Here is a 24,151-nt window from a genome sequence, read left to right as displayed (position 1 = left end):
CACCATTGTTACCCATTAGGTTGTTGAGAATGAGTACATGGCATTAAGAGAAAGACATTTCACTATGGCGGGCAGACATTTTCAAGGCTTGTTGGTGAGTGGTGTAATTTTTGATGATACCAAATCTGGATTCTGGTGCTGTGAAAAAGGAAGATTAGTACCGCCGTAAAAGGCGACCAAGGATGAAGGTGTGGCGTATAGTTCTATAAGGGAAACTATTCACCATTACGGAGTAATAAATCAGTTAACGCCTGGGTGCAATATTTGGAGTATTTGTGAGCCATATGTTGGTTATGCCGTAAAAGGTGGCTGGTCAACAGCCCCGTGCCAATATTCTAATACGAGGTTCCTGTTGTTGGGATTATCACCACCAAATATACGTTTTAGTCAGAAACGCCACTGCCATTGATTTCCACAATACCGAACTGCACAGCCAAAGAGCAACACAGTATGCACAGGAACCAAACTATAAAATATCTCAATTCGTCAGCACCAACAGTCCCATGACCATCAAAAGCAGCTCAAACATTCGAATCGTAACGTCCCCTCCGGCAATCGGGGCGAAAGCTCAACCCAAGGGCGTGGGCGTCCACCTGCATATCCCATTCGCACAAATAAAAGTACCAGCATCGGACACAGAACCAATGGGACGGATACACATCGCCACGATGAGATGCCCAGAGAAGAAGCTCCGCCTTAAACGACCCGCGGCGCCCCATTCTTGAGTATTCCGGCCGTCTGTGTTGCCTGGCGGGTGACAGGACTCCGGGCCCGACCCCCACTTGAGTCACCAAATTCGCCGTGTCCGCAACCAAATTCGATGCAGTTTGCCATTGTTGCCGGAGCTGAAATACACTGGAGACTTTTTTATTCCCCAGTCTCACGATGTTGGTGGTGGTCATGAGCAAGGATTCGTTTTTCCTTTGTTCTTTACGATACTTAACTCGTAAACCTCCCACTTGAGCCCTTTTCCGCACACCACTTACACCACTCACAACTACCATCAACCTCCAAAATGGCACCAACGATCCATCTCGTCCGCCACGCCCAAGGCTTCCACAACCTCTCCATCGAAAACGAATCCATCCGCGACCCAGACCTCACGCCCCTAGGCGAACAACAATGCGCCGACCTCCGCTCCTCATTCACAGCCCACCACAAAATCACCAAGCTGGTCGCCTCGCCGCTCCGCCGGACCATCAAAACGTGCGACCTCGCGTTCGGCGGCTCCCAGACTCTCTACCCCATCATCCTGCTCGACACACTGCAAGAAGTGTCCGATGCGCCCTGCGACACTGGTTCCTCCAAGGACGCGCTGGGCGCAGAGTTCGGCAGCAAAGTTGACCTGGAGCGCGTGAGGGGCGGGTGGTTCGAGAAGGGTGAGGGGAGCGAGTTTGAGCCCACGATGGAGGCGTTGATGGCGAGGGCGAAGAGCGCGAGGAGAGCGTTGAAGGAGATTGCGGGAAATGGGGATGATGAGATTGCCGTGGTGAGCCATGGTGGTTTCTTGCACTTTTTGACGGATGATTGGGATGGTGTGCCGATTGATAGAGGTGAGTTTCTCTCTGGTCGTGGTTCACGGTGTGATGGGACCGGGTTGAGTTCTACTTGGTGCATTGCTGAACATTGATACTGATCAAGGTACCCTAGCTACTGGGTGGTCGAACTGCATGTGTCGGTCGTACCAGTTTGCCGAATCGCCGGATGACAAGGACGATGTGAGGCTTGTTGAGACAAAGGAGAGTTGGGGACGGAGATTTCCCGCCGAGAGACAGCCGCTTACTGCTACTGAGCAGAGAGAGATTCGGTCAGTCGTACAGAAGCAAATGGTGCCGCTTTTGAAGATTAAGGCGTGAGGGTTTTTGGTTCGAAGCGATAGAAGGGCTTGGATATTGAACATTTAGCCATGGGTCTAAGTTTTTACACGAGTTTTCACGGCTACAAGGAATAATAACGTGCGTTTGGTTTCAAAATTAAATAGATTAGAAGCAAGAGGTATAGTAGAAGGTTGCTACGACCGCATAGAACAGTTCGATATATAGTTACCATTACAAGAAAACTTTGAACATAGTGCTGCACCTACAGTTTGATCATCGCCTGATTCGCCCGGCTGATGCGATCTTAAAAACTACCATCGTACCCTCATTATACAATACAGTCAAGATCATTCCGCCCGAGATGATTTTGTATGCTGCTTATTTCTTTCCAAGTGGTGGGTCGAATTTCCAGTATTCGAAGAACTATCCCAGATTCCGATTTCGGGGACCGTTCCAACTTACAACGGCAGAAACACTTGTGCCCAGCTCGGTTGTACTCGAGAAATTCCCTGGCTGCGTTATCAATAGAACCTCCCAGTTCCTAACCTAAAAGGGCTCCTGTGAGATAAGGCGGCGCTTCTGTGAATAGATCCTGCAGCTGAAAGTGCTGCTTTCGAAAAAAGTTCTCACGACTCGAGTATATAACACGGGCAAACACATTATACACAGCGAGAGGTTGGCGCTGTATCGTGGCTGCATTGACTTCCATGATTTCACTCAGTCGGAAGCAAGTGCGAGATGGATTGAATATACTTGTATTAGTTGGAGTCGGTGTCCATGAAGACTTTTGTGTGGGTGCGGGCCGTAATGGAGTTGGAGAAGACTGATCCCCATGAGAATGTAGCGGAGCATTGAGCCTTTCGGTTGATTTGTCGTGCAAACCACCGCTGCTTCCTTTCTTCGGGGTCGGAATCTGTGGACGAATGCAGTCCCAATCAACCGTTTTGGTGGATGGGACGGACACAGAGCTGTCAACAGTTGTACTGCTGGTAAACGTCTGGGGAGATGAGAATTGAAGGCTAGGGTCAAAATCTTCAGCAAGCCTTGATTCGATATCAAATGCCCGAACCACACTTGAAGGGGGGTTTTTTGATTGTGTACACTGCTCTTCTTGGACTTCCAAGAGGGATTGGAGATCCTCATCTTCCAACCCATCAAAAAAAACTCTAGCGTCGGGATACGAATTTGGCGACGGGTCTCTGCCATCTTTCTCAACGTTGTTCAGGGTGTGCATCTCACTTATCATAGCCAACTCAAGATCAAAGCTCGCATCGTTGTACTCATCTTCTCCTTGGTTAAAAACTGTGGGAACACTTGAGCTTCGAACTAACCTGACGAGAACAGTTCTATCTGTCCTAGTGCGTCAAACGAGTCTGCAGATGAGTTGCAACAAGCGCCGTTTTCTGTTGACATCTTCATAGTTGCCGGACTTTGCTGGTTACCTTCCGTGTTATTCGTTCGTTTCAGTTTCCTTTTGTTCGGGTGAATCTGTCTCGAAGGCGAGCTACTTCTCCGCTTGTGGCTGTTGTTAGTTGTTTCTGAAAGCATGCCGACACTACGTCTAAGTTGTGCGAGAAATCTCTGCAAAATCGATTTGCGCAAGAAGAGGAGTGAAGACGTTTGTGTGAATTTCTGTCAAGTAGCCAAATGCTCAAGCTGCTCGAACTGCTGAGTTGAGTGAAGTGCGGAGAGAAGGGAGAGACTGCGCTGTCCAGAAGGGCACCATCCACATTTCGTTTGATGGTCTGATTGCTCTTTCCACATTCGTTGAAAGCGGCAGCAATCACGCCACTGCAGTTCAAAGTTGGGAAGCTACGACCTGATAGGAGGCAAAATTGCAAGTGCGCGATATAAAGCAAAGACTTTCCTCCAACGGAACATCACTTTAGAGTCTCATGCAGCTCACCAATAATTGTATCCGACTTCGCTTCTCGAGTTGCAACGAGATTGTGCCAACTGCGAATGGCAACCATGCGGTCATCGGTGGACAAACCCCGAGCCGACCCCGAAATTCCTTCAACAGCGGGGCTCAGGGCAGAAAGAAGCGCATGACTAGCCAGGGACTGAGTTGGACTGAGCTAACAGTAGAAGTTGCCACAACTTCCACAAGAGGACTCTCATCATATCCTCCACCAATGAGCAGTCATGGCGTCTGCCGCAGGCGCATGTGAATCCCAGTCCCGATGCTCCGTCCCTCCCACGTCACCGGCCTCATGGCGGGTCCCGCGATGCTCATCAACATGCAGATGCTGGCGGCCAGCGTCGCGAAAATACCACCGTGCCCTGGCTGTTTGGGACACCAGGCATTGTCAAATTTCTCTCCCCATTTACTTGTGCGACTTCATCCCCAGATTCGTATCCCCGCGTCTTCTGGCCTCCGCATTGCTCGCAGTATTCGGTACTCTCATCCCACACCTAGGGCATGTTCCTTGCCCACCCGGTTGTTGCGAATCGCTCCACAAGAAATCCATTTTGCGAAACCGCACGAGCCGAGAACTGCTTTTCTTCCGAGGTCTCTCTTTGAGAGTCATTTCTTTCTTCTTTCCAATACGCTGTCTAGAATATTCCTAGCAAATTGCTACCATGGGCGACGCTCCTGAGCCTAAGAGACCCCAGACGGAGGTCGCAGAAGAGACCTTTGTCGGCAGCATTGACCAAGGCACGACGTCAACACGATTTGTGATTTTCAATTCAAATGGCGAGCCTGTCGCCTCTCATCAGATGGGCTTCGAGAATATCCACCCGGAGTCAGGGTACAGATTCCCATTCTAAGCGCTCATACCCTCCTCTCGCAACTAACAGCATTCTCAGATGGCACGAACATGACCCTTACGAACTGCTCCAGACAGTAGAAACCTGTATAGAGAACGCCACGAAGAAATTGACCGAAAAGGGTCTCGACACAGCCAAGATCCACGCCATTGGAGTGACGAACCAGCGCGAAACTACTGTCCTTTGGGACAAGAACACCGGAGAGCCACTGTACAACGCCATTGTCTGGCCGGACACTCGAACCAAGTCCCTGGTCAGGGAATTGAAAGCAAAGCAAGGGTCCGATAAGCTCCTCGAACTTTGCGGCCTCCCTCTCTCAACATACCCATCTAGTGTCAAGCTGTTGTGGCTTCTGCAAAACAACGAGACTGTCAAGGCAGCCTACGACGATGGCCGCTTAGCTTTCGGAACAATTGACACGTGGTTAATATACAAACTTAATGGAGGCGTTGAAAGACGAGGGGACCCGGTCTACGTCACCGACCCAACAAATGCCAGTCGCACCATGTTCATGAACCTCAGAACCCTGAAATACGACGACGAGCTCCTCTCATTCTTCGGCATTGATCGCCAAAAGATGTCCCTGCCAGAAATTGTGCCGTCGTCTCACCCCACAGCCTTCGGTGCCTTGTCACGCGGTCCTCTCAAGGGCGTTCCTATTGCTGGATGTCTAGGCGATCAGTCATCCGCATTGGTCGGCCAATTGGGCTTCAAACCTGGCCAAGCAAAGAACACATATGGCACAGGTTGCTTCCTTCTGTACAACGTAGGCAACAAGCCTGTCATTTCAAAAAGCGGTCTACTAGCCACGGTAGCATACGACTTTGGCGATGGCAATCCCATTTACGCGCTTGAAGGAAGCGTCGCGGTGGCAGGATCCGGCGTCACATTCCTGCTAAACAATCTTGGTCTTATCGAAACCTCCAAAGCTATAGACGAAGTGGCCCTGTCTGTCCCCGACAACGGCGGCGTATACTTTGTCACGGCATTTAGCGGCCTATTTGCGCCATACTGGATCGACGACGCCAAAGGCACTGTCTGTGAGTTACTCTTCTCCCCCTTCGTCGTTTCATACCCCTTCTAACGGAATGATAAGTCGGTCTCACAGCACACTCCCAAAAAGGTCACATTGCCCGAGCCACCTTGGAAGCAGCATGCCACCAGACAGCCGCCATCCTCGACGCCATGGCCAAAGACTCTGGCCGCGAACTCTCCTCGCTCGCCGTCGATGGCGGTCTCTCCAATTCGGACCTCTGTATGCAGACACAGGCCGACCTAACAGGCATCCGGGTCGATCGCCCGGCCATGAGAGAAACGACTTCTTTGGGCGCAGCCATCGCTGCTGGGTTAGCGACTGGAGTCTGGTCCAGCATCGACGACCTGAAGAGCATCAATTCGACGAACCGCACCATCTTCGAGCCCAAGGCAGGGAAGGAGGAGAGAGCGCAGTCCAGAAAAATGTGGGAAAGGGCGGTGGAAATGTGCCGCGGTTGGATACGGGATGACTAGAACAAGTTTTGTGACTTGATGAGATGTTTGAATGACGGCGCATGATACAGCATTTACTTGGACATAGATTAGAAAAGTTAAGCAATGGCATGTTTATTCTCTAGGCAAGCAAGGCATTTCACGCGGAATCCACCTGCAAATAATGTAACTTTAAATATAAATGCGCCGGCGCCAAGTGTGTTTGCAAAAGAGCACTACGGGGTCTCGGTGCCTTTCGTTATATTAGTCGATTTTTTACCATCGTCTACCCTGCCCATGTGTGTATTTCTGACTACAAAGGTGCCCAAGTACTCTACCATGGTGCACAGCCTCACAACCAGACTCCTTCCGCCTCCCCAGATGCAATTGTCCGCCTGTCTGCCCAGCTTCCCAAATTGCCATTCCATGACGCCCATTATCCGCAGATATAAAAAACAGAGATGGTGTTAAGGATCATTAAGCCACAAAGAAGGGAAAAAATGGAAAAGAGAAGAAAAAATAAGACCAAGGGGGAAGGGGAGGGAGAGAGAGGGAGATGAAACAACGAAGCGAACAAACAATAAAGGTATAGTGAATCAAACGCGCAGGGCTGAAAGAGAGAAAATTTTGGCCGGCTGGTATTCCACGTAGGCAATGGCGCTTGGCAACATTAATAAATAGATAGGACGAACATGCAGAGTGGTGAGTGTGGTAGAATGTCGTCAGCACAGCGGATAGCGGCGTTTCGAGACGCGATGTGTGACATTGTGCTACGCCCGTCGGAGCGGTAGATTGCGCGGCTTACATGATGATTGCGGGAACATCGACGTTGGCCTTGATAGACTTGTGAGGTAGAACGCTTCCGCCATTGACATAGATTTCATCGCCAATAGTGACATCGTCACCGAGAACAGTCACGTTCTCCAGGCGAGCCCAACGGCCGACAGTGCTGTTCCAACCGACAATGGTGGACTTGACCCAAGCGTGGTCTTTGACCTTGGAGCCACGCAAAAGCACGCAGCGTTGCAAGCGGACACCGTCTCCAACAATGACGTTGGGCCCAATAGTGACGTTGGGCCCTATTCTGCAGTTCTTGCCAATCTTGGCTGAAGGGTCAATGAGAACGTTTCCGCCATGGACAAAGGATTCAGTAGGCGGGGTGAGAGTCTTGCAGCCTCGCTTGGTCAAGGACGAAAGGTACAAGCAGGTTCCACTGAGGAAGTCCTTGGGTTGACCAACGTCCATCCAGAATCCCTCGAGATCGAACGAGTGTAACTGATTATCCTTGACCATGGCGGGGAAGGTCTCCTTCTCGATGGAAGTGGGGCGGAGTTCGATGCGCTTGAGGACTGATGTGTTGAAGATGTACATGCCAGCATTAATGCGGTTACCGACATATTGAACCGGCTTCTCGACAAATCGGTCGATGCGAGAGGGGTGATTAGGCTTGTGGACGACGACACCGTATTTTGACGGTTCCTCGACCTTGGTAACGACAATGGTGCCTTCATCGCCGTGGTTCTTGTGATACTGTAGCAGCTGCTCGAAGGGATAGTCGCAAATGACATCAGAGTTGAGAACGAAGAATGGAGAGTCGTCTTTGAGTAGGATCTTTTCGGCTAATTTTAGAGGACCGGCCGTGTCGAGGGGTTCGGACTCGACGGAAAACTCAATGTTGATGTTGTACTTCTCCTCGTACTGGAGACATGATTTGTTAGATTTGCAAGGCAATTCTTTGCATCCAAGAGCCACAACCAATTTCAATCTTGTAGGAATTTGTGGTGACGCACCTCTTGAAGGAATTTCTCCATAATTTCGGGCCTGTAGTTCACGGCGAGAACAATGTCTTTGACGCCAGCAGCAACGAGGGCTTCGATCTGATGGACAATCATGGGCTTGTTGCCAAATTCGACGAGCGGTTTAGGGAGCGTCAGGGTCTAGACGGAGCAGAGACTATAGTCAGTAAAAAGGAAGTATACAGCATATGAATCTAACAGGTTTCTGTGAGAATAAATCCGCCCAGGCCGGGCTTGCATATCGATTGGAATAGCCATGGTAGAACGAACGACTTGTGTTCAGGGGCGGATTGGTGAGGGGTACTTAGTACTTACTAGAGGACGAAGGCGGGTGCCAAAGCCACCGACCAGAATAAGTCCTGAGGATCGTATAATGTCAGGCCAGGTCCATCAGATTGCTATTGAGGCAATAGCGACGACTTGGTGGTAAGAGAACATACCTTTCATGATTGCGGTGGTTGTGCGAAATGTGTCTGGGAGCTTGACGTGGGGGACAGGCTTGTAGGGAGAGCTTGTCAAAGCCGATGGAGTTGAATGAAGCAGATTCGAGCAAGACGGTGGTGACAGCTGTGTGCCGAGATGAAATCAAAATCAAGAAGAAAAAAAACTAAATAGATTGCAATGTTGTACGCCACGAGGTTTGAATGGAGGCGACAGCTCGTTTGGCTTGAAAAAGCGAAAGCGTATGGTTGAGAGCGAGAGAGCAGGACACACACGATGGGGTGACAAAGTGTCAAGGTCAGTCGACAAGGGACCAAGCTAGACGAGATCGTATTTCTTTATGGATGGGTGGATGGGTGAATGGATGGGTGGTGGAGTCTAGTCTTGTCTCGTCTGGTGTCAAAAGTGTGTGGAGTATCAGTCCAATGTGGAGTGTGGAGAAGGACTGGTGATGAACGAAGTCGAACAGAATGCAAGGTGTCCGTCTGGTGGTGCAAGTCTGACGCAAGTGGAAAACCAATTGGCACCAGACTCAACTCTGAACCCAGCCAGCAACCACCTAGTATGTAATGAAGCAAAGTTGTAGAGCTGTTTAAAGTTCAACCGCGAGCTGGCGGCGAGCTGTCCATGAGCTGTCTATGAGCTGTCTATGAGCTGTTTTAGACAAGTCAACAAGAATACAGTACATACAGTACCTGCTACCTGTGCGTACTCCTCCGTAACAAAGCAAGCACCGGACCTACATGTGACTCTGGCCCAAGCTGTCCTTCTCTTCTTCAAGCTCCAAACATTGAAGCTGGCTGCACACTTGAGCAATAGTCCAGACCCCAATATTGAACCTCAGCCAAGCTCTGGTGCCGTGATGCGCACCGCAGTATTACGCACATGCACTTGGCGTACATGGTCCGTCCCGCTTCATGTTGTCTGCAATGCGTCTGGTGCTTGTTATTTCTTGCAGCCGGTGAAGCCAACAGCCCCCGAATACCACCATGCGTCAAGGTGCTGTATGCATCCAAATCGCAACGTGTTGAGGGTAAATACTAAGGGGCGAGTTGGTCAAAGAGGCCGCGACAACATGACAATATGACAAGATGAACGAGGGGATGGACACGAGAACGAGAACGAGACGTGACCCTTGGATCACCAATTGAGCTTTTGCCCGCAGTACCATTCTACCTTTGCCACTTGCACTTGAACTTGAAACTCAGCAATCTCTGTCTAATGGTGTCAATACTATCGTCACCAAGTACTGAACGCCGAGCGTTTCAATTCTACCATTGATGGCCACAAGTGCGGTACAGCACTGTTCAGTCAATTACTTACATGTACGTGTCTACCAACCTAGATGGCTTTACAAGTTGCCATCCGATATTCTGGTGACAAGATGAAAGCTGGCAATCGACGCAACCCAAAACAAAACAAACCAAACCCATGCATCAGCGCCAAGCCACATGTGCATTGTGCACCTTCAAAGGCCAAATGCAAATGCCGGGCTGCACCAAGTAGAGGATTCATCAGTGGCTCGATGGTGGCGCACTATCAAGACTTGAGTGGACAATTCGTATTCATCTCATGGCAAAGCCAACCAAAGCCAACCAAAGTCCTTATTATGTGACGGCCAGGTCCAGCCCTACTGTTGATGCAGACAAGACTCATACGTTACCAGATGGCATCTGGATTACTCCAACAAAACTTATGCTTCATGGAGTCATGGCTGCTCTGTGTCCGTATGCAAGTATTGCCATATAAACGGTCCCACGAGACTCAATACCATGTCTACTACAACGCATTGCATACAATACCCCCTGGCCATCGAGGTATGATCGCATAAAATGCTGCATCTTCCCTCACATATGGAGCTTTGCCAACACTCATCAACGTTCAAACGTGATCGAGTCGCCAAGCACAAATTGGTGCGGTCAGGTTCATGTTGGGCTTAATTCCGGTTGCACTTGCCAATATTGAATCCGCTCTCTGCACCTTCCTGCTGCATGGCATGTCACGGGTCCCCGACGACGCTGCGACTTGCCAAAAGTGAACGCGAGGGAACATTGACATTGAAACTTGACAACATTAAACTCCCTCACAGGAGGCTCACAGCATACAGAGCCCAAATGTTCGCCACTTCATCTCTGCATAGCCCTCTAGTGCCTGCCATCCTCAACAAGCTGAACTCAGTGTATCTCAGGTTCTTGAACCCCAGCCTCAGACTCCTAGAATCCTCACCGCGAGCGGGTTCCACACTCCTCATCGTATGTCTAAGTGTCTCACCTAACGGCTTCGTGGCAACTCGTTCCGTTTGCGACAACCGAAGAGAAGCACTGTTGTCTCATCAATGTCTCGGTCGCCAACACACAGATTAGGCAAAGTGCGTGTCACATATTTGTGGTAGCATATTGGAGTGCTTGCACGATGAGACAAGGAACCATTAGGGCAGTTGTCTCGTCGATGACTGTCGCAGATTGACAACCTGAAAACATTTCGAATTTCCGAAAATGTGTTTGATGCATCTTCGAGCGGCTTGCAATCAGATATTTTCACACCAGTCTCAACATGTCGTTTGTGGCCTGGTCGTAGCACATCCAAGACAGGGATTACAAAGACTACTCACATAACAATGACCGGCACATTATACTTACCAGACTCATATCATCTTTCCTCACCAAATCGATTGCCCCAGCTGTCTCTCACGTAATGCGTGAGAAATCACCATTATCTTAGGTAAAGGTAGTTGTGAGCCACTTGTATACAGCAGGAACTCATCCAGCCTGGCGCTGAGGTTGTGCTTCTCTCATAGGTATGCAGACCCTTTCAAATCTTGATAGACAGACTATCCTTCTCGTGTCTAGCTTGGACTCAAAACCAATCTTTATCTGTTTCTCGCCATGTGCCTACCACCTGGGACACGCTAACCATCGTGTGGGTGAGGGACCGTGTCATGCAGCTCGCCAACATAATTTTTGTTGACCATCTCGAAACTGGACGACAATTTGGCATGGGCTCCTTACAGGACACCATCACCTTAGGAGCTCAACAACGAGACGCACATGTCGTTTGAACCGGCATTATCAATGAGCCAACTATGAGCCATGAATTGCAGCAGGCCGCAGGCGCCAAAATCTCGCTCGTTGTTGATGCCACCTCGTCACTATGTCGTGCTTCAAGTGGCATTATTTGTCTAACGACCAGTACTTCTGCAATTCGGAGCCTCTAGTTTATTGTCGTGAACCAAGATTGAGCAAGCATCTTATATATGCTTTCCGGTAGCATCCACCAAATTCCACACATGTATTTCGTTTTGTTACGAAGAACCCCCCGATTTCCTTACACCACCTATCAAAGGTGATGCAAGAACATGCCCGGAAAGGAAAGCGATTTAAATTACGGCTGCTCGTGTCTAGACATCACAAATCCTCTTGTCTACATGCAGGGAGCTAGGCAAAGAATCCATGACCAAACACCTCATTTGTTACTGCCATTGTGTTCATGTATCAAAAGGCACTGACTGACACCAATGTCTCCATTAACCGACCACACAAGGCGAGTGATCCATCCTTTCCTAGCAACTCGAGTGAAAGGTCATCTCATACTGATCGCCCACCGTCCTAAGAAATATGCCGTTGATTCCAACTCTAGCAATCCATCTGACTAAGTCCTCCTCCCATTGATCATCATGCCCACACATTACAATAAACCCGATGAGAATGACGGGCGGCTCTGTTCAAACTACTCTAAAATGACAGACAATACTTTCTCGCGGGTGAAACCCAAAATTGTGGAAACCTTTTGGCCCCCAACCTTGTACTCCCTTGACATGGTGTTGAAGTGTGTCTTACCTGAAGATCCGATCTCCGATCTACAACCTCCCTTGCAACATGGACCAAAAATCCCCGATCATCAATCTAGGTCCCATGATGCGGTACAGGGGGCACTGAGTCAAAATTAAAGCGTGCCCACCTACATGTAGCACGTATCTCGGCACTATGGAACTGACGTCAAATGCCTCTTTATGCTCGTTTACAGGTCAATCGAGCAATCACGAGATCAGACCATCAGGAGAGGAACTTATAAAGATATAGACAAAAATAGGAAACTCGTGGTCATAATCATTATCATAAAGCTCTTCGAGTGTCTTGCGCGTCATCATCATAATCGCCAGTCAATCTGAAGAACCCAACTTGCGTCAGGCCGCCATGCCGATTCATTCCTCCCATGATAGAGAAGGCAAGGCCATTTTTAGAACATAAAGAAATAAAGAAAAGGGGCGCAGTCTTATCAGCCGCTCCCAGCCTCCAGAAATAAACGGAACCATAATAATCTTTTAGATCCAAATGCTTGCTTGCTTCTGCCGAGACCGCCGGTACCACCATAATCATCATCCATCGTTTTGTCGTCATGCTTGTAGGCTGGTTTTTGGATCCAATCGCAGGCTATGCAACGCAAAGAAATTGAATTTGACGCAAAATAGACAAGAGCCGCCATATTCCCGTAAACAAATGCTTGCCAGAAACAAAGACAAAGACGGCAGAAAAGCCCATGCCCTACCGACCGGTGCTGTCTTAAGCAATGGGGGATTAGTTCATGGGCCTCTTCCGGTCTTTCTTTGTTTCACCCTCCTGGCGGCAACGTTGTCTCCATAAGTCGTAATACCTTGTCAAAGGCTGGTCCTGTTTATATCCCAACCATGACAGAATATCCAGAGTCAGATGTTCGGCAGCTTATAGCCCAGGCAAGTGAGTGGTTGTTGAACTTGGAAGAGAAATACGCCACAATGCCACACCTGAACATGAGAATGAAACGATGGGAAAGAGACAGTTGCAGCAACGACAAAAGGTCGAGACTCTGTCCCCCCCCCCTTCTCCCCCCAAAAAAAGCAGCAAATAAAGGACGAAAACGAACAGGAAACACAACCAAAGGCTGTATAACTAACATGATGCGCGTTTCTAAAGTGATGTCGTTACGTGTCGTCATAGGTCGTTGCAGAATAGAAAACAAACAAAAATTCCAGACCATCGCTTTTGTCTGCAAGATTGTGTCGTCTGAACCTCTTTTCATCCTTCTCTTACCTCATTCAAGTCGTAAAGTAGACGGTTGCCATGGAAGAATTTGCCTTTTCTACCTCTGGAATGCCGTGAAGCTTTTCAACCGTTGTGTATCAGAAAGTGAGTGGCCATTCCGAGGCTCCTCGCGGCTGGCATGAATCGGAAAGCAAGCAACAAGCATGTCAACACCCGAGGATTATTCTCATCCGTACAGGTTAACAGGGAGCTTTCCATGGAGTCTCTTACTCAAAGGACGCCGTCGATGAGCTGCTGGAATGGTTCCCGGATCGACGACCATGGCGCTCGCTACCGTCCCTAGAGGAAGTGTGACGGCTCTTTCGGCGTCGACCCGAGTCGGAGGTCGCTGGCAGTCCTTGAACAATACCGTTACGAGCGAGCATGCCGCCATTCACAGAAAAGTTCCTGCACACCATAAAAGCTCGCATTGCGGCATTCTCCTGTGCTAAAACATCGGATTCGTAGGCGAGGTCCGTCTGGTACTCACGGCCGTTAACCAGGACAAGGCATGTATAACCGCTGCTATCTCGATAGCACTCGTACGCAGGGTCCGTCCACCCTCGGCGTCGGCAAAGGCCTAATATGAACGAACGTCGAGATTAGCATTTTGCCCTTACAAATCCAACATGACGTCGACGAAATATATCACGAAGCGCTGCCTTTCCTAGATTGGGGTATGACATCAGGCTAATGCCGCGAAAGGCGGCGTATTGGAGCCCAATTGGCATGGGGGTTAGGTAAGATGCCACGACATTCATCGCAGAACGTGACGTCGTGAGCCTGTGGTTCGGAATTCCAGCGCTTGGGTGAAATATGTACAGCAGAAAATGGCAGAACGCAACCCAGTGCCTTGTCTAGCTGCATTCAGAGATAGATGTCGAGTAATGACTACTGCGCCAAACCAATGCCACCAATGGGCTACAAAATTCAATTCATGTTTACACCATATACGGCCGTTGTGGATCAATTGATGGTTGTTGTTGTTGGGGCGGATGTGCTTTCGAACCCGAATTGATGGCGCAGGGATAGACATAATGATCACAAAGGAAAGATTGTCAACTTACTTTCCAAATATTGCATGTAAAAGCCGCCCATTTTTGCTGTTTTATAGCCAATGAAGAGATGCCGAAGTGCTTGTAAAAAAGAAGGAAGCAGAGTTGGTAGGAGGATGCAAATTATCACCCTTGGAATCCGTGCGAATGTTTTGTTTTTGAATTTTTTTTCTCTTCCTCTTTCAAACGACCCTCAGCTCAGGTGGCGAGTAGGTATCTGCGACGGCGTAGAGTACGTGATGAAATACAAGATTAGGGTCAGTGAGTAGGCAATGGCGCCCAATGGGAGAGATGAAAGCGAGGGTTGAGGCGTAAGGAAGTTCGACCAGATGAAAGGAGATGTGGGAAGAGACGAGTAAAAGTATAAGTGCAGAGAGATGCTACAGATTGGATTGTGTCTTGGCACCACGCTCTTCTCACCCCGAGATGAGTGCACAGTTCGGACCGGGGGTGTGCAGAATGTAGCGGAGAGGGGAGTCGGCCGCGCTCGAGGGTTTGCACCATGCATTTCAGGGCCACAGCACAGGCGAAACGAGCCACCGACAGCGAGACATGTGTGTTTTATTACAAGCAGAGCTTGTTAGCGCGTAACCAGGGGTGCAGAAAGACACGGAAACGCGCAAATGGAGGCAGATGCGAGCAAACGATGCGGCTCTCGAAATGAGTGTGACCCATATTGATGTGTTGGCGACCTCGTCGCCAGTTGATGAAAAACCGCTGGCACTAGGCCGCTCCACTGCGGCGGCGCTTGAGGTGGGCGGCGACTCTGTGTCCAGTACTCAGGTCGATCTCTTTGCATGGCAACAACAAGGTCGACGGCAAAGTATCGTCAAAGTACCAGCTCCAGCAAGGGCTGCAGGGTGCACTAGAAAAGGGTCTCCGACCAGGGGCAACATGCTTGATCAGTTTTGCCCACAGTGAGGTCCTTGATCTTCCCATGTTTTTTTATAGGAACGTGCCTGTGGCCCTTAGTAGAAAGCGGGCTTCACCTCGGAGATATGACAGATCTGCATCATAGTATCAGTATACCAAGAGGTTCTTGGCATGCCAAAGCTTACAACCTTTTCGAGACTTAGCCTTCAGAAGAAGCTGGCCGCTTTTAAATCGAATGAATGGTGGTCAGAGTACCCAACGCCCTTGATGGCCAATCCACCAATATCTCGCAATAGGGCAAAACTCAATCCTCTGTATGGATGGAGTTGTGGGGTGGCGAAACGTAAAAAGGAACGACAGACGAGAGTCCATGTGTGTCGTGGCAGTATTAGGGTGACCAGTCGCTCAAGTTCAGAAGGGCTTGGTGTTTGGCCCTTTGGGTCTTGGGTCTAGCTCATGGCGCATCATGATTTCTGGTTGGCTACCACGAGATGTGCCTCCGAGATCTCTCTTTTGGCGGCCACTAATGCATCACAAGTCAAGGTGGTTTGCCATTACCTGCCAAAGCCGAGCAGAGATGTTTGCATTGTATTGTCGCAGTGCTTCATATCATTGAACGGCTGGCCCCAAGCTTCGCGGGGTTTCATGACTAGGGCACATTATGGCCTCCGTTGTATCGTCTGTATTGACCACGGCTCGGAGCGGCGATGGTTCGTCCGGCAACCGCCTCAGTTCGAAGTAACAACGAGGGATAATGCGGGTCGCGTATGGAGATTGTCTGGTTTGCACATCATGTCTCCTGTCGCTCTCTATCCCGAGGCCTTCCAAATGGCCGGTAACATGGGCGATTCGCCCATGTAAACGAATTGACCCAAATCCACACGTCTGGAGACGGAACCAGTGTGGAAGGCCCCATTAGGTGGCCATCGTGGTTGGGAGACGTCGTCCAAGAGCCATTGTCCAGTAGGAAGGCTGAAAACAAGTGATGTGCCAACCAGCGACGAGATGAAGAAAACCGTCGGTGAGTATGGAGTTACTCCATAGAAGACTGACCAGGACCATCGAACGAGCATGCATGAACCACACTGGCCCTGTCGGGACACTCCAAGAAGATAGCAAGTGGTTGGGGTGGTGGGCTAAAAGGTTGAGTGAAGTACCACTGGTGAGCCCGGCGTCACGCCCACGGTCGCTCATGGTCCTTTATCCCTGTCAGAGGGGCTGGAAGTGAGTCGCCAACGAGCAGATTTTGACGTTTGAATGGCCACCGGAAGCTGGGGGATCCAAACTTGGGGCTTCCTGGCTTGAGGATGATAACATTGTGAGCTCTCCGCGCCATGGACGGTGTATAAACCCTGGTTGATTGGATAGAGGCTAGAACGAAGAGGGGTCGCCATGTTACTAGGCGCGAAAATGGCCTGGCCAGAGGGCCTTAACCATCATGCAATGATGAGTTGGCAGTGCCGCTGGATTGATGGTGTAAATGGCGAAAAACGGCAGTCCACTCTATCCTGTGTATGCTCCAAAGGCAAGGTTTCGAGCACGTACCTGGCCGCCTTTTCTGGCCCCGAACCCTGCAGTCGCGTCTTCACTGCGCGCGGGGTATCTCGACAAGGACGTCGGCGGCGTTGGAATGTTCAACTTTTTTTGTTTGTTGTTGCCAGCATCAACAAACCGGCAAGCTAACTGTATGTCTAACGGGAGGTGTTTCCGTCCCTTGGTCGATCAGTGTAGTCCGTACGTCGGTGTATATGCATCCTGTATCATAACTTCCAACACTCGCCAATTTTTGTCTGTTCCCCCGCGTCAATTGACAATGGACAAAAACGGGAATCGGTTGTTATTGGGCTGCTGGCCGTGGCCATCTCGAATTGGTCCGTTTAATGCTCAAGGCCAGTAAAAAAAGGCGCGTAAACTGGATCTAATTTCCGGTAGTGGAGGAAACGGTTCCAGCAGGCATCAGACGACCATCATCAATGAACAATCGTTGCAGTTCTTACTCTATGCAAGGCTTCATTGTAGGTACGTTGTTGCACACTGATCCAGTGCATGGCTCAAAAGACCCGCTTACAACCACAACAAGCCCACCACGAATTCATGACGGCGTAACGCCAGCAAAAGACCATGACACATGCCGAGGGCGTGGCTGTGCCGAATCGGAACTGGGTTGCTTCTGATCACCCCTCCAAATCATGGAGCCGTAAGATTGGTAACCAGCCAGATGGTGGGCGCCGGTGATAGTTTCTTCGCGAAACACATATGGCTGAGAGGTGCATCGAATAACTTTGGGAATGACTCCTCCAGCCCTCTACTGTTTGGGATGTTTTGATGGTTCCGTGAGCAGACACCATTCACCACTTGTCCTATTCTGGTCAGCAGGCAAATCAACAAGGTATCATGGTGCTGGTCCCTTGCCTTACAGAACAAGCTTTGACAATGTGGTAGCCATGGGTCTGTTAGCAATGAGTGCAGCTCACCGTTGACTCCACGGGCCTAGCTCTGACAACTATTGTGATGAAAGATCCCAAGCTTTCGCATATGAGCATATGTATGTGTTGATACTAGCCAAATGTTATTGCTCCAAACTACATCACCGTTGGCTTATGTCGTCGTCATGGCCAAAGATAAGCTGGCGAATGTCATGAGCTCCACGACACCACCGAAATGGATCCATGTGTTGGCATTCATCGGGAAGGGCGGGCATGGTTCTCTGTTGGCTTGCCTGCGGCTGGCATCGAAGAGGTCTGCATCTGGGCTCGGGTCCCCTTCATGCTCCGAATCTTGCTGAAACGACGAAGAACTTTGGAAATTGAGGGTCGATATTTCTACCCCGTCGTGAGAGTGACGGTGCCACTCTTTTCTTGCCCTGCCCTCCGTGGTCTGTCCATGTAAGTCCTCGTCGTGGGCCTGGGTAAACACACCCCCGCATGAATAGAGCACGAGTGCGCCTTAGACACGTCAACATGGGCATGTCAAGGACATGACTACCAGTGGCGCCGACTGCAGCAAGATGAGCTACAGCGTGCATGTTGCAGAAAATAGTTGCGGAATGCAAAGTAATGTCACAGAATTTTGTCTTCAGATTGGAAGTACTGGAAGTACCAACCAGCTTAAATTCCGCCACCGTCAAGAGGGAAGGAGCGATGGTATACCAGTCGGGATGTAAGGAAGGCGGCGCAGGACAAGGGGCAGGAGGAACGACTCATGAATGTAACATTTCTGCATCCACCGCGTCTGCCCTTTTATTTTTTGCTTTCTTTTTTGGTCTTGCTTCTCTATCTCATTATCACGAATGGTGCTACATGTTAGTACTTTCAACACCGCTTTGTCGACCTCGGAAGATCATACATGGCAAGTCGTCCGATATCCATGTTGAGTATGGAATTAGCGACACAGAACCTGACACATGCCATATTGTCATCCGCCATGGGGCTCCAAGCCAAAGAATCGGTATACGAACTAGTTAATATGTAATGCTCCATGTTCCTCTTCCGGCAAAGATATTTGTGCCCAGAAGGGACTGCGAAAAAAGGGGAAACGGAGAAAGAATAAAAAGGACAGGAAAAAAAAAGTCATACAGCCGCTCGTGCCATACGAAAAGCACAGACTTATCAGCCAAATTCTCAGATCAACGCGTCCATCCCGTTATATTACCGTTCACCGCATCAAAGAGCAATCGTTTTTATTAGTGGGACGGGCGATTGGTATAATATCGCGCTACGCCTGCAGTGCAAAGTTGCCTGTGGTGTGTATAAGTTGATGCCGTTGTCTATTCACACACACAAACTCGTTGCGCGAGAATGCTGTGCAACATTTTCTCCGTTTCGACGTAAAGTCAATATGCACCAACGTTATGGAGCACCTACAGGTAACATAGGTCCTTTTCGACGATGTTTGTGTTTGGCCGCCGAAATCAAGACCACATGTTTGAGTTTTTGACAGGGCATATTTCGGCCACGCCGCAGTGTCCGATGCCAGCGATTTCTGCAAGTACACTTCAAATCGACACTCCAAAACACTGAGTCAGACTCGGCTTATTTTTCCCAAACCATCCGTGTCCATACAGGCATCCCGGGCCAACCCTGCGGCCAAACATGCAACCGGATGGGTAAGGTCAGCCCTGGTTCGCAATCACCAGCCGTGGGTCTGGTATGCTCCCACGAACAAGTTTTACGCACATGATCCAGGCTATGGAAGAGATGCATATGTAAAGCACTCAGAGAGATTTATACAATTTGTGCTACCCTATCATGGGGAAGCCAACCCTGCAGTCGAAGCATGCCTTTAGCCTTGTTGTTGGGTTGCACAAAGATTCCTTTGCTTCCTTTAGTTGAGATATGAGGTGCACTCCAGGCAAATTGACGTGGTACGGAATAGATGGCCGCATGCTTCTCATCTCAAACATGCTTTTAGCCCCCTAGTACCTATCCGGCGATATATCTGCTCGTTTTGATATGAAGGACGAGGGAAGAGGTCGTCGTTTTGCTAGTCGCTAGTGGCCAATGACGCCCAATATCAACACCCTTATGCCGCCGTGATATCCAGTCTGAAAGGGTTCGACGGCATTTCAGTTCATAGTCCTCCTCCAGCCCTTGTCAAACCAATCCAACAATCGCTATGGATACAAGTCCACAACATTCCACCAGGTGTGCAGGACTCGGGCTACCCATATTTGCAGCTAGTTGGATTCGAACGGATTTACTCCGCAACACCTGAGTCCTGCGCTGGCCAAGACATGTACCTAACCAGTGGAGGTGGTGCTCCAGCTGCAAGCATGAACAGGATCACCAATAATCACTCGTTCCATTCCGTCATCAAATTTATTTCTTCCACCGTGATACCCACTAACTTTTACACCGTTGCTTCCACTCAAGCAATATCATGGTCGAAAGTTTAGAGATCATTGTTTCCCCTCATGTGATGGCCGGAATTGTTCCCCTCAACAAGTCAATCGGGCATTGGGCAGCTATTCGTGTGCCATTTAATACTAGGTTCCTTGATTTGTCAAGGAACAATCAAAAGCCTGACTTAGACTTGAAATATTCTTGACAAGCGTCGACTCTGTGCTGTGGGATCACATATACAGGGTGTGTTGTTCCGACTCGGTCAGACTCGTCGAAGATTTGTTCCCCCAAAGTGAAGGGAGCAACTGACCAACGATCGCCGTCCAACACGGCGGCATCCACGCGAGCAGATACCAAGGTCCACTTGTGCTGTGCAGAGCTCAGCCCTGACAAGACGTAGCATGTGTGATATGCATCGGAATATCTGTTGGGTGAGAGGAGAGATCACTAGTTAGCCAGCGATCTTAATGGCTCACCAACGTGAAACATAGTCAAGCGTGGGCAAACGGTTCGACTTACTTGCTGGGCTTGTCTCGCAAGCCGCCTCGCCTGGAAAGATCTTGACAGCAACTTAGGATGTAACGGATCAACCCGTTACGGCTAAAGAGGCTGTCGTCTGTTTGTTTGAGCGGGTGGTCTGCATGTTGGCCGTGTTGCCCCTCCGGCCCGCGAAGGCTGGCTTCGATAAGCGGCCAGCATCCTCCGACCCAGTGGCTGTAGCAACCGTCAACCAGCTTGTTTGTGCGACCAGAAAAGCCACCTTCAGGTGCATACTGCCGTGAAGACAGCCAAGAGAGAAGACGCGGAACATCGAGATATCTAGTGGGAGGGGTGAAGGTTAGCACCAGATTGTGAAAGTTTTGCCTTCAGGACAACGCATATGAAGCACAGCGCAGAATTGGATAGAGCATACTTCGGAATAGTTCGATGTGGAGAATCGAGAATAGCCAGGCACCCCAAAGCACAGAAAGCATATGCACCATGGGCCTCGAATCCTGGAGATGCCGACACACCTCCTTCATAAGTTTGACCTAAAGAAAGGGCAAGTGTTGTCAGATGTCAAGAACAAAAGTACATACACGGAGTAAAAGGGTCGCACAATGCTAAACCTATGCAGCCGCAAAAACAGGAGGGGGTTTAAAAGGGAAAAGGGCAGACGTACATCTTCCTACCCATTCTGGAAGGCCTCCAAAAAGATCAGTGTGGCCGGCACTGCATGCAGGAGAGTCGGGCGACAGATTACGGGGAATGTCTAGCAGCGATATTATGACGCTTGCACAGTACGCTCCTCTTTAAAAATGGCCAACAAGAAGAGTTTGTTAGGACACGGTGCCACGGCATCTGGATCAGATGAAGGACAGAGGGGGAGGAGGGACAAATTCAAACAAACTTACCTCACATCTTCCTCACCACCAACGGCCATTTGAAACCCCCCATCTGGTTGCTTAAGCGAAGAGAGCCATTTCCACATGCTTCTCCTGTCAACCAGCTCATAGGCCTCTTCCCCGCCGACCAAGGCCAGCGACAGGACGGCTGCATAGGTGGTGGCAAGATGAGAAGTCTGGCCGAAGCCTCCTGCGAAGCCCCCCGTCTCATTCTGCATGGGTCGCACAGTTTCGATGAGTCTCGAGCGATATTCAGCGACATCTTCACCGAGAAGAGACAATCCTGCGAGACACCAGTAAAATATCCATGGTCGACTCGGGTCCGCAGACTTGAACATGGATGGCAGCTTGCCTAGCTGCTTCTGCAGGAATTTCGCATGGCGATCCCGCAGGAGCGGAGGTATCCCATGCGCGTTGCATTCATCGTGTCCATATCCCGTCAGAAACGGCATGCACTCATCCACAGTATCATCCTGAACCTGCGAGCTGTCCGTGGCCAAGGCATCTCGAATGGGGGGCTCCGAGGTGAACAGGCTGGGAATCGAGGGAACCAACCCAGCATCTCCCACGTCTCGCGCCAATGACGACTCTCTACTCCCAGGGACAGCAGAAGTTTGTGGTTCTGAAGTGACCGTGGCCGCCATTTTCCGGTTTTGATGCTTGAATATGACTTTATGTCGTGTGCGACTGTGTCGAGGTCGAGCTTTCATACCGGTACCTCGTCGCCCCTCTCTCTAGTCGCAGGAAAATTTGGGAGACCTCTTGACCTAAATAATGCTCCCTGACATGGTTAACCTAGACGCATCCGTGCCGTTATTCAACCCGTCTCTTCTGGTAAATGGCGTAAATGGCGGCTGTTGTGTCAGTGTCGTAACGTTGGACTAGCTTGGCGGAACAATATCAAGTAAGCGCCGTGACCGAAGTATTGTCTGGTACTTCGGGTATTAATCGGGTATCAATTTTGAGGGGTACAACCCAGCGACAGCTGCTACGACAATGACATTGCTCGGTTCGTTTTGGAGCTGAGGTTGAGATGTCATGTGTGTATTGCGATAGTGATAAGGTTTAGTGTATATTGGTTTCAGCATGTATTTGCTGTGCATTGTTCCATGGTCTGCACATTGTGCTTCCGTCATGAGTCTTGGTTGCAGCAATCAAAGAGTTGGTGCGGTTGCACATCATGGTCAAGGTGGTACACAACAAGTGCTTCCATAGAAATGCTATGCAGACATTTACATACAGTACTATTCTGTGTATCAATGCATTCTTCCTTGAGTGTTGTATAGGTTATGTTTGTGTTTGTCTATTTTCGAGCATGGGTACAGTGCCTACAAGTCGCTTAAAATCTCCATACCAAGTCCCTCAACCTAACCTACACCAGAGCCCCATCCCGCTGTGTTTTCTACATATGTGTGAAGGCACTTCTCAGTAACATGATAAATGCGGCTATATTGACGAACAGATCTTATTCTCACGGAGATCCGACGGCATCGTCGCGCCAGGTTCGGGTAAAAATGCAGATTTTTTTTTATTTTGTGTTGTCGCCAAGATTCTTCCATGCCAACAATGCCTAGGGTAAACACTAAATCGAAGCATTCAAATTGGAGGACGCATTGGGTTCAACTACGCAGGTGAGATCTGTAATCAAACTGGCTTCCGCCCGTCTGCAACTTTGGTTGACACGAATTCCATAACCAGCCTGTCATGATGGGGAGATTGAAGCTATCGTCTGCGCCCGAGACCAATAATCCCCAAACATCGGTACATATTTGTCTCCGAAGACACGCGACCAGCTACACGAACAGCGGCCAGGCCAGGAAAAATGACCGATGCGAGGATCAAGGTGCAGCAATTGGCACACAGAAACATTACACGACAGGGACAGCATACAAAGTTGGCCTGCCCTTGACAACAAGAAATGCTTGATCAATCCTGCATATCTACAGGGTAGGTAGGGCTGAAGGTGACACGCATACATCAAGAACCACTTTACGCGCTGATAAGAGAACTCGGCGATTGAACGCGTATCCTGGAATGATCACACTGATAAGTGACAACCGCTCCAGCTCGGACCAACCCCAGGCAGCTAGGAGTAATCGACCTGCTCATTCGAGGAAGCATTGTCGTTGTCTTGTTTCAGCTGGGTCGCCTCAGGATACGTCGAGATCTGCACATCATTTGAAATCCTTTGACAGATGTTTTTGAACACCATTGGAGACCGTGTGTGACATGAAGCTTAGTGTCTCAGTTAGCATGTGGACTGAATACTGTCCGAATAGGCAAGGTCAGCACGATGTGCTTTGCCGATGTCTCAGACCGGCTGTTCTCACTTTGCACCACACCAAATGGCTTATTGAATGGGTGTCATTAGTTTTGGGATCGGGCGCCTTGGTAGCTTGCCAAAGCGCACCGCCAGCCATAACGCGAAATCCGATATTGTTGAACGAGGTTGGTGCAAGCAGGTAGTTCGGGTCCGGTGGCTGGATAGCTCCGAAATGGACAAGGGCCCGTGGTCAAGATCCCATGGCGATAAAATTTTTTGGAACCTGGTCCAAGCTTTCGTGTCAACGATCTAAACTGACTTGAAAGAACTAGTTTCGTCCAGGGCAAGGTTTTTTTTAAAGGATCCCGGGACAGCATCCGTTAC

The 24,151-nt window shown here is 49.7% G+C and overlaps 6 protein-coding genes across 6 annotated transcripts; 3 read left to right on the top strand and 3 right to left on the bottom strand.

Annotated features, from left to right (window-relative positions):
• Nucleotides 1-1,015: 1,015 nt before the first annotated feature.
• VFPPC_01526 (phosphoglycerate mutase family protein) lies at nt 1,016-1,856 on the top strand (the record flags this gene model as incomplete). Its single annotated transcript, XM_018281338.1, has 2 exons — nt 1,016-1,553; nt 1,651-1,856. The coding sequence occupies 2 exons, from the start codon at nt 1,016-1,018 to the stop codon at nt 1,854-1,856; spliced, it is 744 nt and encodes a 247-aa protein (XP_018150007.1).
• Nucleotides 1,857-4,400: 2,544 nt separating this feature from the next.
• Nucleotides 4,401-6,098, top strand: VFPPC_01525 (glycerol kinase 2; the record flags this gene model as incomplete). The annotated part of the gene is made up of 3 exons (XM_018281337.1): nt 4,401-4,570; nt 4,629-5,629; nt 5,686-6,098. The coding sequence occupies 3 exons, from the start codon at nt 4,401-4,403 to the stop codon at nt 6,096-6,098; spliced, it is 1,584 nt and encodes a 527-aa protein (XP_018150006.1).
• A 759-nt stretch (nt 6,099-6,857) lies between these two features.
• Nucleotides 6,858-8,299, bottom strand: VFPPC_01523 (mannose-1-phosphate guanyltransferase; the record flags this gene model as incomplete). The annotated part of the gene is made up of 4 exons (XM_022428228.1): nt 6,858-7,754; nt 7,847-7,993; nt 8,168-8,211; nt 8,293-8,299. 4 exons carry the CDS (start codon nt 8,297-8,299, stop codon nt 6,858-6,860), a joined length of 1,095 nt encoding a protein of 364 aa, XP_022284746.1.
• A 4,678-nt stretch (nt 8,300-12,977) lies between these two features.
• On the top strand, nt 12,978-13,493 carry VFPPC_18697 (hypothetical protein; the record flags this gene model as incomplete). Its single annotated transcript, XM_022430269.1, has 1 exon — nt 12,978-13,493. The coding sequence occupies one exon, from the start codon at nt 12,978-12,980 to the stop codon at nt 13,491-13,493; it is 516 nt and encodes a 171-aa protein (XP_022285987.1).
• Nucleotides 13,494-13,577: 84 nt separating this feature from the next.
• Nucleotides 13,578-14,448, bottom strand: VFPPC_13104 (double strand RNA binding domain from DEAD END PROTEIN 1 domain-containing protein; the record flags this gene model as incomplete). The annotated part of the gene is made up of 2 exons (XM_018290881.1): nt 13,578-13,930; nt 14,418-14,448. 2 exons carry the CDS (start codon nt 14,446-14,448, stop codon nt 13,578-13,580), a joined length of 384 nt encoding a protein of 127 aa, XP_018150004.1.
• Nucleotides 14,449-21,509: 7,061 nt separating this feature from the next.
• On the bottom strand, nt 21,510-22,148 carry VFPPC_01519 (CaaX farnesyltransferase beta subunit Ram1; the record flags this gene model as incomplete). The annotated part of the gene is made up of 1 exon (XM_018281335.1): nt 21,510-22,148. One exon carries the CDS (start codon nt 22,146-22,148, stop codon nt 21,510-21,512), a length of 639 nt encoding a protein of 212 aa, XP_018150002.1.
• Nucleotides 22,149-24,151: the final 2,003 nt, after the last annotated feature.

This window comes from Pochonia chlamydosporia, chromosome 1, assembly GCF_001653235.2.
Source record: "Pochonia chlamydosporia 170 chromosome 1, whole genome shotgun sequence".
In the NCBI taxonomy this organism is placed as follows: Eukaryota; Fungi; Ascomycota; class Sordariomycetes; order Hypocreales; family Clavicipitaceae; genus Pochonia; species Pochonia chlamydosporia.
Note: the sequence above shows the minus strand (reverse complement) of the source record. Positions and strands in the feature narration are given on the sequence as shown.